The sequence below is a fragment of the Oryctolagus cuniculus genome, chromosome 7, assembly GCF_051225735.1.
Source record: "Oryctolagus cuniculus isolate XC-2025 breed Fujian yellow rabbit chromosome 7, ASM5122573v1, whole genome shotgun sequence".
Lineage (NCBI taxonomy): Eukaryota > Metazoa > Chordata > Mammalia > Lagomorpha > Leporidae > Oryctolagus > Oryctolagus cuniculus.
This window is the reverse complement of record NC_142873.1, coordinates 52985356-53003782: the sequence shown is the minus strand read 5'-3', so window position 1 is coordinate 53003782 and position 18427 is coordinate 52985356. Positions and strand designations below refer to the sequence as shown.

Sequence of the window (18427 nt, the reverse complement as noted above, 5' to 3'; positions counted from 1 at the left end):
TAGCCAAGAGAGGGTGGGCGCCATTTTGGTCATACGTAACAGCTGCACCAGCTCATGTCCACAAGCCCAGGAACAAGCCAACAGGAGAACCTGGCTGGAAAATTGACAGGGAACTGGAAGCTTATGACTGTGGGAGCCTTGTGTGCCGGGACTGTGAAAATACTGTGGCTGTGTGGGAGGGTGCAGGGAGTGGCTGGGATTTTGGACACTGTGGGAGGCTCCACATGCTTGGGGCTCCCTGATTCCCTTGTGAGGGTCATTGCTGCAGGATTCGTGTTAAAACTGAGGACTGCGGCTGGCGCCGCGGCTCAATAGGCTAATAATCCTCCACCTGCAGTGCCGGCACACCAGGTTCTAGTCCCGGTCAGAGCGCCAGATTCTGTCCCGGTTGCTTCTCTTCCTGTCCAGCTCTCTGCTGTGGCCTGGGAGTGCAGTGGAGGATGGCCCAAGTCCTTGGGCCCAGCTACCACATGGGAGACCAAGAAAAGCACCTCGCTCCTGGCATCAGATCAGCGCTGTGCGCCGGCAGCAGCGTGCCGGCCACAGCTGCCATTGAGGGGTGAACCAATGGAAAAGGAAGGCCTTTCTCTCTGTCTCTCTCAGTGCCCACTCTGCCTGTCAAAAAAAAAAAAAAAAAAAAAAAAAAAAAAAAAAAAAGAAAAGAAAACCAACCAACCAACCAACCAACCAAACAAACAAAAAAACTGAGGACTGCATGGATCCTTTGTGTGGTTTTTGTGGCAGCACAGATGAAAACTGTACTCACTGGGGCTAGCGCCCTGGCATTGTTCTCCTTTGAGGAGAGGTGGTGAGTGTGAGACTATGCCAACAGAACTGAACAAACCTCCCTTCTGATAAAAAGAAAAAGAAAAGAGGAGATTTACTATGCCCAATGTCACCTTAGACATTCCCCTCTGTGGGGAGCAACTCGGACTAGACTGTTACTGGAATTAAGACTTATTCTATGCATCTGCTCTCCCACAATATGGCGCTGGGAGAGGAGGAAACAGCTTCTACACAGCTGCCTCCAGTTCAACCAATAAACAGCAGGACCTGCTCCTGATTGGAGGAGAGCAGCGTACTCGGCGTGTGGGCAGCCGAGTTGGGATTGGCGGAGGAGGACTATAAAGGAGGAGAGAGACAACATGCACCAGGAACATCTATCTGAAGGAACACCTGTGCAGCCCCCGAGAGAGCCGGCCGGCGGTGTGCCGCTCCCCCGCGGAAGTGGGGAAAGTGGCAGGGGGAACCGCTCTTCCACGGAGGTGGAAGGGATGGTAGCCAACCCGGGAAGAACCAGCAGCAAACCTGGGGAGGGCCGAGCAGACAAAAGAACAGCGCAGGGTCCTGTGTCCTTCCTCCGCGAAGAAGGGGAGTGACACCCCTCATCCTAGAGTACTGAATAGCACTCCCTGACCACACCCAGCATGTGCCTCTGGGTATTCACTGAAAGAGCAGAGACAGTCCACTAAGCCACCGAGGCACAGCTCAAAGATAAAAACCATCATGGGGGCAAAAAACAACAACAAATATCACCACAAATGCCCAATAATACATGCAGCAATTCAAGAAACAAGAATAAGGAAGACAACATGATGCCCCAAAAAGGAACACAACAACACTCAATTCTAGAATGTGAAGATGAACAGACTGATGAAATGCCAGAAACAGAATTCAAGAAGTTATCATAGTATTACTTAGAAGTAATCAGAAGCGAATTCATGAACTAAAGAAATCCATACATGACATGAATGAAAATTGTCCCCATGAAACTGAGATTTTAAAGAGAAATCACAACGAAATATTGGAAATGAAGAATTCAATAGAGCTAATAAAAAATATGGTAGAAAGCCTTAAGAATAGACTCAGTGAGGCAGAAGAAAGAATATCTGAGTTAGAAGACAAATCTCTGGAAATTTTAGAACAAAAAAAAAAAAAGAAGAAATAAGAAAATTAAAACACAGTGTCGGAGATTTATAAGATATTATCAAATGACCCAACATATGGGTTTTAAGAGTTCCTGAAGGTATGGAAAGAGAGAATGGATTAGAAGGCCTTTTTAGTGAAATAATTACGGAAAACTTCCCTAATTTGGAGAAGGAAAGGGATGTTCAAGTAGAGGAAGCACATAGATCTCCTAACAGACATGACCAGAAAAGATCCTCACTATGACACACTGTACTCAAATTCTCCACAGTAAAACATAAAGAAAAGATTCTAAAATGGGCATGAGATAAATGTCAGATTACTTTCAGAGTATCTCCAATTAGACTCACAGCTGACTTCTCATCAGAAACCCTACAGGCTAGACGAGATTGGCGAGATATAGTCCAAGTTTTAGGAGAAAAAAACCTGTCAACAAAGAATACTGTACCCTACAAAGCTCACATTTAAAATGAAGGTGAAATAAAGACCTTCCATAACAAACAGAAACTGAAAGAATTTGTTACCACTCATCCAGCCTTACAAAAGATGCTTAAAGATGTGCTACACACAGAAACACAGGAACGTGGTAATCATTAGGAAAGCAGATTAAGGCAGAAAATCTCCCAGTAAAAGAACAAAAGAAATCCAAAGTAAGCAATAGTAATATATATGGAAAAATGGCAGGGCCAAGGCATTATTTATCTAAAGTCACTTTGAATATAAATGGCCTCAACTCTCTAGTTAAAAGATACAGACTTGATGAGTGGATTAAAAAGCAAAACCCATCGATTTGCTGCCTAAAAGAAATACATTTCACCAACAAAGAAACACACAGACTGAAAAAAAAAAGGAAAAACATACTCCATGCTAACAGAAACCAAAAAAGAGCTGTTGCAGCAATCCTAATATCAGCCAAAATAGACTTAAAAAAATGCCAAAAAGACAAAGAAAGGTACTATATAATGATTAATGGATCAATTCAATAGGTAGAAGTAACTATCATAAATGTGTATGTACCTAATTACAGGGCACCTGGCTACTTAAAATAAACGTTAATGGATCTAAAGGGAGACATGGACTCCCAATACAGTAGTAACTGGGGACTTCAATACTCCACTTTCAGCAATGGATGGATCAGCCAGACAGAAAATCAGCAAAGAAACAAGAGTTAATCGACACTATAGACCAAATGGACCTAAGTGATATCTACAGAACTTTTCATCCTACAGATGCAGAATACATATTCTTCTCACCAGTGCATGAAACTTTCTCTGGAATAGACCACAGGCCAGGCCATAAATCAAGTCTCAGCAAATTCAAAAAAATCATAATGATACCATGCATCTTCTCTGAACACAATTGAATGAAGCTGGAAATCAACAACTCACAAATCTCTAAAACATACGTAAACACATAGAGACTGAACAACATGCTCCTGAATGAATTTGATGAAATTAAAAGAGATATAAAAAATTTTTGGAAATGAATGAAGATGACAATACAATATAACAAACCTAATGGGATATAGCAAAAGCTGTGTTAAGAGGAAAGCTTAGTGATTGGCACCTACATCAAGAAATTGGAAATGCACCAAATAAATGAGCTATCAATTGATCTCAAGGACCTAGAAAAACAACAGCAAACCAAACCCAAAACTAGCAGGATAAAAGAAATAATTGAAATTAGAGAATAAATAAATAAAAGTGAAACCAAAAAAAATACAAAAGATCAGTGAATTGAAAAGCTGGTTTTTGAAAAAATAGACAAAACTGACATACCATTGGCCCAACTAACCAAAAAAAAGGGGCAGAGAAGACCCAAATCAATAAAATTAGAAGTGAAAAAGGAGATGTAACAACAGACAACAGAAATAAAACAAATAATCAGAAATTACTACAAAGAGCTGTATACTAACAAATCAGGAAACCTAAAAGAAATGAATAGATTCTTGGACACATACAAGGTACCTAAATTGAGTCATGAACATAGAAAATTTAAACAGGCCAACAACAAATACATAAATTGAATCAGTAATAAAGACTCTTGCAGCCAAGGTAATCTCAGGACCAGATGGCTTCACTGCCGAATTCTACCAGACATTTAAAGAAGAACTAACTCCAGTTCTTCTCAAGCTATTCAAAACAATTGAAAGGGAGGGAATTCTGCCAAACTCCTGCTATGAAGCCAGCATCACCTTAGTTCCTAAACCTGAAAAAGATATAACACAGAAATAGATTTATACACCAATTTCCCTGATGAACATAGATGCAAAAATCATCAACAAAATACTTGCCAATCAAGTTGAACAACACATCAGAAAGATCATTCACCCAGACCAAGTGGGATTTATCCCTGGTGTGCAGGGATGTTCAACATTCTCAAATAAATGAATGTGATATATCACATTAACAAACTGAATAACAAAACCATATGATTATTTCAATAGATGCAGAGAAAGCATTTGATAAAGTACAACACCCTTTCATGATGAAAACTTTAAACAAATTGGATATATAGAAGGAACATTCCCCAACACAATCAAGGCAATTTATGACAAACCCATGGCCAGTGTCCTATTAAATGGGGAAAAGTTGGAAGCATTCCCACTGAGATCTGGAACCAGACAAGGATGCACACTTTTACCACTGTTATTTAATATAGTCCTGGAAGTTTTAGCTAGAACCATTGGACAAGAAAAAGAAATCAAAGAAATACGAATTGGGAAGGAGGAAGTCAAACTATCCCTATTTGCAGAGAACATGATTTTATATATAGAGGATCTAAAGGACTCCATGAAGAGACTATTGGAACTCATAAAAGAGTTTGGTAAAGTGACAGGATATAAAATCAACACACAAAAATAAATAGCTTTTGTATACACAGACAATGCCACAGCTCAGAAAGAACTTCTAAGAGCAATTCTATTCACAATAGCGACAAAAAAACCTGAATACCTTGGAATAACTTTAACCAAGGATGTCAAAGATCCCTATGATGAGAATTATAAAATATTAAAGAAATAGGAAACACAAAAAATGGAAAAATATTCTATGTTCATGAATTGGAAGGATCAATATCATCAAAATGTCCATAGTATTGAAAGAAATTTACAGGTTCAATGCTATACCAATCAAGAATACCAAAGATATAGAAATATAGAATATTTCTAGAAATATAGAATACTTCTCAGATATAGAAAAAGCAATGCTGAAATTCATAAGGAAACACAGGAGACCCCCAAATAGAAGAAATCATAAAACAAAAACAAAGTCAGAGGCATCACAATACCATCTTTGAAGAAATACTGCAGATCATTTATAATTAAAACATCCTAGTACTGGTACAAAAACAGATGGATAGACTAATGGAATAGAATAGAAATGTCAGAAATCAACACATGCATCTACTACCAATTTATCTTTGACAAAGGAGCTAAAATCAATACCTGGAGCAAGGACAGCATCTTCAACAAATGGTGCTGGGAAAACTGGATTTCCACATGCAGAAGCATGAAGCAAGATTCCTACCTTACACCTTACACAGAAATCCACTCAAGATGGATTAAAGACTTAAATCTATGAACTGATACTATCAAATCATTAGAGAATATTGGGGAATCCCTGTAAGACACTGGCATAGACAAAGAGTTCTTGGAAAAGACCCAGAGGCACAGGCAGTCAAAGCCAAAATTGACAAACAGAATTATATCAGATTGAGAATCTTTTGTACTGCAAAAGAAACACTCAACAAAGTGAAGAGGCAACTGACAGAATGGGAGAAATTATTTGCAAAGTATGCACCTGGTAAAGGATTAATAATCAGAATATATAAAGAGATGAAGAAACTCAACAACAGCAAAACAAACAACTCTGTAAGAAATGGAAAAGGACTTAAACAGGCATTTTTCAAAGAGGAAATCCAAATGCTGACAGACACCTGAAAAAATGATCAGGATTGGGGCCAGAGCTGCTTGCTGCCACTTGCAGTGCCAGCATCCCACATGGGCACCAGTTTGAGTCCCAGCTGCTCCACTCTGATCCAGCTCTCTGCTATGACCTGGGAAAGCAGTAGAAGATGGCCCAAGCTCTTGGGGCCCTGGTTGGAGACCTAGAAGAAGTTTCTGGCTCCTGACTTTGGATTGGCTCAGCTCCAGCCACTGCAGCCATTTGGGGAGTGAACCAGTGGATGGAAGACATCTCTCTCTTTCTCTCTGCTTCTGCTTCTCTGTAGCTGTGCCTTTAAAATAAATAAATCTTTAAAAAAATGGCCAGGATCACTAGCCATCAGGTAAATACAAATCAAAACTACAATAAGGTTTCAACTCATGCCCCTTAGAATAGTTTTCATACAAAAACCAATAAACAACAAATACTGGCAAGGATGTGGGGAAAAAGGTACCCTAATCCACTGTTCGTGAGAATCTAACCTGGTACAGCCACTGTGGAAGACATTATGGAGAATCCTCAAAAATCTGAATATCGACCTATCATATGACCCAGCCATTTCACTCCTGGACATTTACTCAAGGGAAGTGAAATCAGCATATGTTTATTCCAGCTCAATTTCCAATAGCTAAGATATGGAACCAACCCGAATTTCCATCAACTGAAGACTGGATAAAGAAATTATGGGATAAATACACCGTGGAATGTTGCTTAGTGGTTAAAATAAAATGAAATCCTGTCATTTGCAACAAAATGGGTAAAACCATTAAGCATCATTCTTAGTGAAATAAGCCAATCCCAAAAGGACAAATACCATATGTTCTCCCTGCTCACCCTGATCTGTGATAACTAATAGAGCAGCTAAAAGGTAATCTATAGAGGTGAAATTAACACTTCAAGATGCAATGCCTTTGAACAGCCATTGTCTTGACTGTTACGGAACAATTTTTTTTTCCCGTACAATTTGTTGAACTCTTTACTTAGTATAGAGTTAACTGTATGTGTATAAAGTTAATTGAAAATAGACCTTAAAAAAATAAGAATGAGAATAGTAGAGGGAGGAGGTAGAGGGGTGGGAGGGCAGGTACGGTGGGAAGAACCACTATATTCCTAAATTATATTTATGAAAAGCATGATGTTTGTATTCTTTAAATAAAAAGGTTTCTGAGAAAACAACACTATATTGGTGTACTGAACATGTTCTCACCATAACTAACTTGAGGAGATCTGCAGCATTGCCTCTTTCCTCTTCCATTCTGGAGTCTTTAACTGCCATTTCCTGTAGCTCATCTTCTTTCTTTAGGATGTGGTTTATATATTCCTAAATAAGCAGAACAAAATAAATTGATAAAGCCCAGGAATAAGAGTCCAAAACAAAAGCTTTAAGGACCACAAAACAGAATTTTATGGGGACCTCAAAGAGGTCCTGCTTGTAACTGTGCTTCAGTGTCCTCAGCAATTAAATGGACAAAGTTCGGTTGGATTCTTCCAAGGGTCTTTTCAGGTATGTTTTATATGATTCTGTCCACAAGTGTAAGCTGCTGAGTCTATGCCTTTGCTTCCAAGAGAAATATACTTGACTTTTCCCATAAGTAGTTGATCCATCCCCAAAAATAATGATCCCATGTTCTAGATAAGATGCTGTATATATAATCATAAACAAAATACATATAATTCCTATTCTGAGGGAGTTAACAGAATAAAATGTGAGATATCAGTGATGTGATCATACAGTTAACATCATATTTATAAGCCTGTAGGCCACTTCCAAAGCCAACAATCCTTTTCATCCATGGGCAGATTAATATCTCTAGAGGTGTACAGTCCAAATAAGAGTAAGACTACACATAGCTATCACATATAAAATTTTCAAATCTTCTCAATGTCTTTGGGGTCTTTTATAATTCATACACCTTTTGGGAAGCATTGAGTATTTTCTACCTTTCAACCTTCTGCTCTCTGAAGATTAACACTTGAGTTTCACTAGAAGATATTGTTAGAATTATATAATTTCAGGTTTTTCAAGCAAATAAGACCCATAATCGCCCTGTTCTTGATCCTTTTGGGTCGATTATCTGAATTTTATTACCTTCAGGGAAACCTGAAGCTCCAGTTTCACTTCAGGCTTTATAACCTCATGCTGGGTAAACTGACGTATCTGTAGCACATTGGGTCCTTTGAGGATAGGGGCTGGGGCACTCATTAGTTGTTTGCATCCAATGTTAAGGCCCTTCCAAATGTGAGTGCCAAATGGAGGTCCTGGAGTTTTTTTCTGTTAACAAAACAGCAAAAGAACCACCAAAGATATATAAATGTTTAACATTAATATTTTTAAAACTTAGTAATTTTATGAAGATACTATATCAATTCTTAAGAATACAATGGTGACAAAATAGAGCTCTGCCCTTATAAAGTTCTCCAAATGGAAGGAGAGTTTATAATAGAATTGAGAAAACCTTACTTTTTATATGCTACCAAGAATCTATATATTTTAAACCCTGATATATTTAAAAACACTAGGTAGCATTTGCGGTCTAGGCCATATCATGTGCTTCATTTTAAAAGTCTCTGCCAGTGAGAAGTATTCATATTTGCTGGGGCTTTGCTCCTCCTACCAGGTGTATATGTTCATAGCCTAGGAGTTTCAGTAGAAGAGAAGAAATGGCCTTCATTTATGTCAGGTGTAGCATATTCTTTGTCGTCATATAGCGCCTTCAATTGGGACACGGCCTTATTAAGTCACTTGGTGTGAGCTCTTCATTATCAAAAACAATGGAAGTTTAGAGTGACTTGTCCTAAATCCCACATTAATAAGTGGAAAAGAATAAAATACAATCCACCTTCATCTCATCCTGTGATTCATTATTCTAACAAAGAAATTTAACAGAAAGATAGAAGTAATTTAAAAAAGAACAGAAATCCTTGAGCTGAAAAGTACATTAAGGGAAACTGAAATCATGATAGAAGGCATCAGCAGAATAGATCAAATAGAAGAAAGAACTAATGAGCTCAAAAATAGGCTATTTGAAAATACAGAGGAATAAAAAAAGAATGATGAGGAATGGGTAAGCTTATGGGAAGCTTGTGACAGCATTAAAGGGGCAAATATCCAAGTTATTGGGATTTAAGAAAGACTTGAGAAGGCCAAATGGCCAAATGCATAGTCAAAGAAATAATAACAGAAAATGTCTCAAACTTAGAAAAATTATCCAGATATCGGAAGGTCAGATTCAACTCAACCAAGTTTACCCCAAGAAATACTAAAACCAAGTTTGAAGGTTAAAAATAAAGAGAGGGTTTTCTCTTTTTTTAAAAAAGGATGTATTTTATTTATTTATAACTCAGAATTACAGAGAGAGGAAGAGACAGAGAGATAAAGATTCTTTGAAGGCCGGCGCCGTGGCTCAATAGGCTAATCCTCCGCCTTGCAGCACCGGCACACCGGGTTCTAGTCCTGGTCGGGGTGCCAGATTCTGTCCCGGTTGCCCCTCTTCCAGGCCAGCTCTCTGCTATGGCCCGGGAGTGCAGTGGAGGATGGCCCAAGCACTTGGGCCCTGCACCCACATGGGAGACCAGGAGAAGCACCTGGCTCCTGCCATCGGATCAGCGTGATGCGTCAGCCGCGGTGGCCATTGGAGGGTGAACCAACGGCAAAAGGAAGACCTTTCTCTCTCTCTCTCTCTCTCTCTCACTGTCCACTCTGCCTGTAAAAAAAAAAAAAAAAAAAAAAGATTCTTTGATTTGCTGGTTCACTCCCCAAATGTCTGCAATAGCCATGGTTGGGCCAGGCCAAAGTAGTCAGGAGCTAGAATCCTCCTCCCAGTTTCCCACGTGGGTGCAGGAGCCCAAGTACTTGGGCCACTCCAGGAACATTAGTAGGGAACTGCATCAGAAGGGGAGCAGCTGGGACTCGAACTGGCACCCATATGGGATGCTGGTGCTGCAGGCAGCAGCTTAATCTGCTGTGCTTCAGCACTGACGCCAAAGAGAAGATTTTCAAAGCTGCCAGAGGAAAACAACAAATAAGAACCAATTCCAGTTCTCCTGGATGCAAACATCTTGGCAAAAATCCTACAGGTCAGGAGGGAATGGGATGAGGCTTTAGATGTGAAAATGAGATAAAGACATTCCCGAGGAAAAGTTGAGAGAATTCATCATCATTGGAGATGTCTTCCAAACTATGCTAATAATCATAAAGAGAATATGAAAAAGTAGTTAACCCATTGAACAGAGAGCCTAGATGTAAACACACACCTACAGACAATTATCTTTCACAAAATTGCTAGGAACATGCATTAGAAAAAGGACTATCTTTTCAATAAATGATGCTGGGGACAATTAGGCATTCACGTGCACAAGAATGAAAATAGACCCATGTGTTTTTACCACACATATATCAATTCAAAATAAAGACAGGAATGTAAAACCTGAAACTATTAGAAGGAAACAAGGAAAATACTTCAGGACATTGGAATCTACATGGACTGTATGCATAAAAGTACAAAAGCAGAGAAAACTAAAGCAAAAATAGACAAATGGGATATCATTAAATGAAAAACTTCTGCAAAGCCAAAGAAACAGTCAGATTGAAGAGACAATCTACAGAATTGGAGAAAACATTTGCACACTATGCAACTAACAAAGGGTTAATAAGCATAACATATAAGAAACTTAATGGCATAGAAATAAATAATGCAAATAAAAATAGACAATACATCTGAATAGACATTTTTACACAGGAAGAAATAAAAATGATTCATAGGTACATGAAAAAATGTTTGATGTCATTAATCATCAGGGAAATAAAATCAAAACCAGGATGAGATGTTGTCTCATGCCAGCTAGAATGGCCATTGTTAAAAGATAATGAGAACTGGTGAGGGGGTGTAGAAAAAAGAACCTTTGTACTCTGTTAGTGGGAATGGACATTAATACAGTCATGTGGAAAAATATGAAGGTTCCTCAAAAAATTAAAAGTAGAACTACTATATGATCCAAGCAATTCTATTACTGGAGATATATATATCTCCAAAGGAAATGAAATCAATCTGTCAAACAGACTTATGCACCCCACTTGTGCACTATTCACAATAGCCAAGAATTGAAAACAACCTTAGTGCTCATCAACTGATGAAGAAAAGGAAAACTTATATATACACACATACACATACACACACTCACACAAATGAAACACTATTCTGATCTGAAGAAGAATGAAATCCTGTCATTTGTGATGACAAGGATAGAATTGGAGGTAATTTTGTTAAGTAAAATTAACCAGGCAAAGAAAGACAAGTAGTACATGATCTCACTCATAGATGGAAACTAAAACAAAACTGATCTCATAGAAATTGACAATAGAAGAATGGTTATCAGTAGCTGAGGAATAGTAGAAAGGAGTCAGAAAGGTTGACTAATGTATATTAAGTTATAGCTAAACAGGGGAAAGATATACTGGTGTTCTACATATCAGAATATCTTTAAATACAAATAATGCATATATAAACATATGTACATATATATATATATTTAAAGATTTACTTAAATGGACACTATGAGAAACAATGACTTGATCAGCCCTTATCTTGACTGTCAAGGAACAACTTAATACTTTATCCCTTTTACTATTTTTTTGTTCTACTTAATACTATTGGTTGAACTCTTTAATTAGCACACAATTATTCTTAGGTGTTTAAATTTAACTGAAAAGTGATCCCTGTTAAATATAAGAGTGGGAATAAGAGAGGGAGGAGATGTACAGTCCAGCACATGCTCAATCGGACTTGCCCCAAATGGTAGAGTTAGAAACATACCAGGGGATTCCAATTCAGTCCCATCAAGGTGGCATGTACTAATGCCATCTCACTAGTCAAAGTGATCAGTTTCAGTTCACAACTGATGGATCATAATGATAGGATTAAGAGTCAAAGGGATCATGTAAACAAGACTAGTGTCTGCTAATGCTGATATAATTAAAAAGGAGAGAAGGATCCAACATGGGAAGCGAGATACACAGCAGACTCAGAATGGCAGATGTCCTAAACAGCACTCTGGCCTCAGAATCAGCCCTAAAGGCATTCAGAGCCAGCTGAAAAAGCCCATGATAGTATTTCAGGCATGGAAAGCCAAGACACTGTGGCAAAAAAAAAAAAAATGACCTAAATGAAAGATCTCTGTGAGTGAGATCCCAGCGGAAAGAATGGGCCGTCAAAGAAGGAGCTACCTTTCTCTGAAGGGAGGAGAGAAGAGAACTTCCACTTTGACTATGACCTTGTCTAAATAAAATTGGAGTTGGCGAACGCAAAAGGCTTCCATAGCCTTGGCAACCCATGACAAGAGCATCGGGTGATTATTGATGCCATAAACAAGAGTGTCAATTGTTAAATCAACAATAGGAGTCACTGTGCACTTACTCCCCATGTAGGACCTATGTCCTTAATGTGTTGTACTATGTGAATTAATGGTATAACTAGGACTCAAACAGTACTTTACACTTTGTGTTTCTTTGTGGGTGCAAACTGTTGAAATCTTTACTTAGTATATACTAAATTGATCTTCTGTATATAAAGATAATTGAAAATGAATCTTGATGTGAATGGGATGGTAGAGGGAGCAGAAGATGGGATGGTTGTGGGTGGGAGGGAGGTTACGGGGGAAAAAAGCACTGTAATCCAAAAGCTGTACTTTGGAAATTTATATTTATTAAATAAAAGTTTTTTAAAAAAGATTTACTTATTTGAAAGGCAGAGTCACACACACAGACATATACACACACACAGGTAGAAAGAGAGATAAAGAGAGATCTTCCAGGGCCAGCGCTGTGGCTCCATGGTTTAATCTTCCATCCGTAGAGCCTGCATCCTGGCTGGGCGCTGGTTCTAGTCCCGGCTGCTCCTCTTCTAATCCAGCTGTCTGCTGTGGCCTGGGAAGGCAGTAGAAAATAGTTCAAGTACTTGGGCCCCTGCACCTGTGTGGGAGATTGGGAGGAAGCTCTCGGCTCCTGGCTTCAGCTCCAGCTGTTGTGGCCATCTGGAGTGAACCAGTGGATGGAAGACCTTTCTCTCTGTCTCTCCCTCTCACTATTTGTAACTCTACCTCTCAAATAAATAAATAAAATCTTAAAAAAAGAGAGAGAGAGAGAGAGAGAGAGAGAGAGATCTTCCATCCACTGGTTCATTCTCCCAAATGGCTGCAACAGCCTGGGCTGTGGCAAATTGAGCCAGGAGCCAAGAACCCCATTTGGGTCTCCTACAGCAGTGGCAGCGACCCAAATACTTGAAACATCTTCTGCTGCCTTCCCAGGCACATTAGTAGGAAGCTGCATCAGAAGCCAAACAGCAGGGATTCGAATTGCCACTCTGATATGGGATGCCAACATTGGAAGCAGCAGCTTAACCTTACATGCCATAATGTCATACCCTGTATATATTTTTGATAAAGGAAGACCAGAGAATTTTGAATATTATCACAAAAAAGAGATGGCGAATGATGATTAAGGAAATAGTTACATTTACCCTGAATGGAGACATCACATGGTTTCTGATAAATATGTACATTTTTATAAATCAGTTATGAAAAAATACATATTTATATTCACATATCCATTAAAAATAAGCTACATATTTTTGGGAGAGTGGATTACCTTATATTGTGTGTTAATAGCAAATAAAAAATGATAGTGGAGAGATTTCTGTATGATACAAAATCTGTATTATTATGACAGAGAAGTATAAAATGAGTTATTCAGAAAGAGTATTTTCATATTATGTGAAGATGTTTAAGGCTGCAATATAAAAGAAAAGAAATGTTGAAATTATCTAACCAGGTATATTTGTCTAAAATTTTACTGCGACATCTATGAATGTTAAAATCCTCAAATACAACACTCCTTCAACCTGTTAACAATTTGCACAAGGATGGAAATATTTGCATATGAATACACAGGGGGAGATGGGAGAGTCTAATCCATTGAAATGCACAAACAAACAAAATGACTTTCCAGTAGAGAGTATCTACCTCAACTGCAGGAAACGTCTCCCAAGACCTTGACTGGACATTAGCAGGAACAATTGTATCTAATTCCTTCTTCATCAGCCATGGTGATGCTTCATAGAAAGGGCGAAGGACTGTGATACTCAGGGCACCTGATTCAAAGAGAGTTATTCAAAAATTATTTCTTTACCAAGTGTATTCTAAGAAACTCTCTAGGCACTTTCTGAATTCAGTGTATTATTTGAACTGCTTTCTACAAAGGAATAGTGACACAGTGACTTTGCTTAAGGATCTTACAATCTAACTGCGGGCTTGTACTGTGAAGCCCACACTGTCCAGATGGTGGGGCAAGAAGCACTGAAGACAGTTTTGGTGAGCATGTCCATTTATTAACAATTTATGGGATAGGCAAAGGGGAGTAGCTAGTCCAGGGCAGCAACACTAATTCTACAGGATAAAGCTGATTCTGCTGTCTCTATGCTTCTCTAATCAGCTTGAAGATCATGTAGCCTACGTAGCCTTCCAGGTAGTCTTATGGGTCTGGACAACGCCCAGGAGCTGTTCACCTAGCTGATGATCACAAGACCCCTCAACAGGAAGTGGAGGTGGGGGAAATGTGCTTGGGGTCCCTGCTGCCTGCCAGCAGTCAGGTCATGTGTGAGGCTCAGTGTGCTGAGCCCCTGACATGGTCTTTCCCAGGAGGCATGCTGTGCCATGCCCTCCTAACCTCCTGCATGGGCTAGGCAGGCAATCTCCCAGTCAGGCACAGGATCACTCACGTCTAACAATAAAGATGAGGCTGTTAGTCACTGACAACTAGAGATTGCAGTTATATCATCTAGAATAATAATTTGTTGACCCCTCACTGTCCCTCAACAGCCCCATCCAAGTCCTGTCAGTTTTATTAATAATATTTTTTAAAAGATTTATTTATTTATTTGAAAGGCAGAGTTACAAAGAGAGAGGGAGAGACAGAGTGACAGTGATCTTCCATCATTTCTATCCACTCCCCAAATCAGATTGGGCATGGTTAGGCTGAAGCCAGGAGCCTGGAACTCCCTCTGCATCTCCCATGTGGGTAGCAGGAGTCCAAGTACTTGGGCCATCTTCTGTTGCTTTCTCGGGTGCATTAGCAGGGAGCTGGATTGGAAGCAATGCAGCCAGGATTCGAACCAGCACTCATAGGGAATGCCAGCATCACAGGCAGCATAACCCACTGTGCCACGCTACAGGCTCCACTAATAAGAATTTCTTGAGTTCATCTACTTGTTCCCTCTACAGAGACCCCACATTAGATCATATCTCTCAGAAAGATTCTGTTCCAGCAGCAAGTAGGTTTTTGACCATGTATATTCCATGAATGAACTTCCTTCTGCAGTCAGGGTGACTGATTATGGTTGTCCATGGTTGAAACTCTTCTTTTACTTCCCGTTGCTCATGAGATGAGAGACTCCTTATCATGTTCTCACTGCTGCCTCAACTTGGCAGCATTCTGCACCTTTGGGCTTCAGTTCCATTTGGTTCCCCACCCTCTTCTCCACTGCTGTATGCTTGCCTTTTTCCCAGAACATTCCTTCTCCTACCTTAATCTGCCTGCTTATCAACCCATTTTAACACAAGTGTCTTTAGGGAAGACTTCTAGGCTGTGTCAGCTTTCTCTTTGAAGCTCTCATAGAAACATGTTACTTTCCTTCATAGAATTTATCTCAACCTATAATTATACTCTTATTTGTGTAACTATGTAATCAATGGCCTATTTTTTTTGCATTGAACTATATTATCCATGGGAGACGGGTCCATGCCTGTTTTAGTGCACTGTGATATTTCTAACACCTACCCAGGATTGGGCTCATGTTGAGTTGCCAATATAAATGATCAACTAACAAAGCAATCTGGGAAGAATTCTCACATAGTTCCACACATGCAAGGCATATCCAGCCAGAGCCTCCCACTGTCCATATTCAAAAGATTAAGCTATAATTCATCATGCACAAGTGCACTGACATACCAAAACATGTAATTTCATGGAGATGCAGTCACACCCATAAATGCACAAAAAATGTTTTCCACCAAATAGAAAACATAAACACACACACACACACACACCCCTCCACACACACTAACCTTGGCAGAGAACATCAGTTTTGTATACAGATAAGATGTGGATAGATATCATTGTTTAAATATACATATTACATATAATGATAGTTCTAATATAAAATGAGAACATGTCTCTAACCTATAATCTCACACCAATTCAATTTCCTTGAAATTGGTGTACATATAACATAAGTTCACAATGAATATAGCTTACATAACAGATTTTTGGTTGGTATTCTTACTCATATATACAGTTTCTATTGTATTCAATTTCACCAAGGGAATACCTTCAAAATGACAAAAAAAAAAAAAAACCCTTACTAGAGATAACTTACTTTGTATTTGTTGTTTCCTACCAAGATGAAATGAACTCATAAGCAGGGAGCTAGGTACATACCTAAACACAGATGAAGTCTGTAGTAGGAGACAGATTCACACTCAGTTTCCACGGATATAGTTTGATATGAATGTCAATTCAAGTAGCCATAAAAATAGGATGACATGGCCACATGGAAAGCAGAGTAGAAAAGTGGCACAAGGGGAGACAGAAAAGACAGAGGATGAGGCGAGTAGTGAGGAGGATGAGAGCTGGTGCAAGGATTCAGTGAGCTCCAGACAGCCACATGCGGGTGATTACCTGGCTGTTCATGTACCGGCTCCTGCAGAACAACAGTATTTGATTCTCCATAGGCCAAGGATAAGTATTCTTCTATGTCACTGTCACGAAGAAGTTCCATCCCTGATCCATCAGCATAGATAACAAAAAACCTATTTGAAGACATAAAAATCTAATCACTTGAGGTATTCTGTTAAAATACTTCTTGAACTTGGAGTTGAACAAAAGCATCATGGTATTGTTATGACTCTTCTCACTTTACCTGGGAACATGTTCACCATAGATTTGTAGATAATTCTTTTGAAGGTGGGCAGATGTTAAACTATCATAGCCTTCTGTTTTCACATTTGAGTCGTCTTCCAGTTTTTTTTCAGGTAACCTTGTTGATGCAGTACCATCGGCCATGACCTAAGAGACAAATATGAGCAACCAAAAGAAAAAATTTATAGTGCTTTTCCTTCCACCTATCCAATTTGAGAAAAGTTAATCTTCTGGCACACTCAGGAAATTGGGAGTATGTATTTGCCAGGTACTTCTCACTAAGTAAAGCTTATGTTAATAAACAGGGTAGCTCTGCGTATAAACTATATCTAGAAGCAAAAACAAACTTGAACACATTCAGAAGAAAGTCACTAAGAGGGTGGCAGGGTGGCACGGGTTGGGGGTGGACTCAGAACCTTGTCCTATGAGGATTAGTTTCAGGAATTGGAAACTGAAACACAGAGAGGAGGGTACTTGTGCAATAGCGGTCTTGAAACACTAGCAGGGACACCACTTGGAGAGGCTCAGACTCTGGATCTGAACACAGAATTAGGATTCATGAGTGCAATACAGAGGGAAACACATTCAGTAACAAGATGAGAAAAAATGTTCTTGCCATTATCCTTGCTGACATATGACATGGATCTCTCCAAAAACGATGTGGTTCAGCTTGAAAGATCCTTGAAGGGGGTGCCCAAGAGGAGCATCGATGCCCACAAGACTGCTTGGCCTGGACAACCAGGGCATTTCAACCCAGAGAGCTCTGTGTTTTTATTTCAGTTACTTATAAATTGAAATTGTCAACTTAAACTGACAAAGAGAGAGCGTCTTTGCTATGAGTCCAAATTAAAAAAAAAAATAACTTCACACACAACCATTGGTTGAGGAATGAACAACAAAAACATGCCTATGGCAGAGCTTGGCAATTTTTTTAAATTATACAATTCATTTCTTTTTCTTTTTCTTTAAAGTTTGAGATAACGTATTTTTAATTCACATTATAGCCAAATGCTTAATGCCCCACCAATATGAAGAGTTCAACAAGTAATAATATTTTTTGTTGAGGGCCAGGTGGCAAATATGTGAGGGTTTGCAGGAAGTACATTTTCTTCTGCAAGTCTTTAACTGTGGTATTATTATGCAAAAGCAGCCATACACAGTCTGTAAGCAAATGAGCATGGCTGTGTTGTGATCAAACTCTGCATCACAGCACTGAAATTTGAATTTCCTGCAGATTTATGTGTCATGAAATACTCTTCTTTTGGTTCATTTTAGGCATTCAAAAATGTAAAAAACAAAACATTTTGGGTCATGGGCCGTGGTTTGCCAATGTGTGGTCTCCGGAGGTTAGAGGGACAGGAGTGGAGTTGAAAGTCAGGAAGCGGAAGATGCAAGTGCTACCCCAGGACAGCCAGGCACCTCTCTCTCCCCTTGGCCCCATCTTCAGTGCTGCTCAACACTTAGGCAGAAAGCCTAAGCGAACATGTTGCCTGCTGCTTGGCGTTTGTTCTCACTTTATCCTGGGTTTAGATCATCCTTTCTGGTGGCATTATTTTTACATGTCTGCTAATGTTTTTTCCATGTTGTT

At 39.2% G+C, this 18427-nt stretch overlaps 1 protein-coding gene across 2 annotated transcripts in view; it reads right to left on the bottom strand.

Moving 5' to 3' along the window:
• SPAG17 (sperm associated antigen 17) overlaps positions 1-18427 on the bottom strand; it is a 285936-nt gene that overhangs the window by 66546 nt on the left and 200963 nt on the right. For both annotated transcript variants that reach the window (XM_051857350.3, XM_051857351.3), the window contains 5 exons: positions 16841-16986; positions 16600-16730; positions 13887-14014; positions 7960-8142; positions 7078-7191 (listed from right to left, as the gene is read on the bottom strand). In XM_051857350.3, the coding sequence (XP_051713310.3) occupies positions 7078-7191; positions 7960-8142; positions 13887-14014; positions 16600-16730; positions 16841-16986 (702 nt within the window). The remainder of the gene's footprint in view (positions 1-7077; positions 7192-7959; positions 8143-13886; positions 14015-16599; positions 16731-16840; positions 16987-18427) is intronic.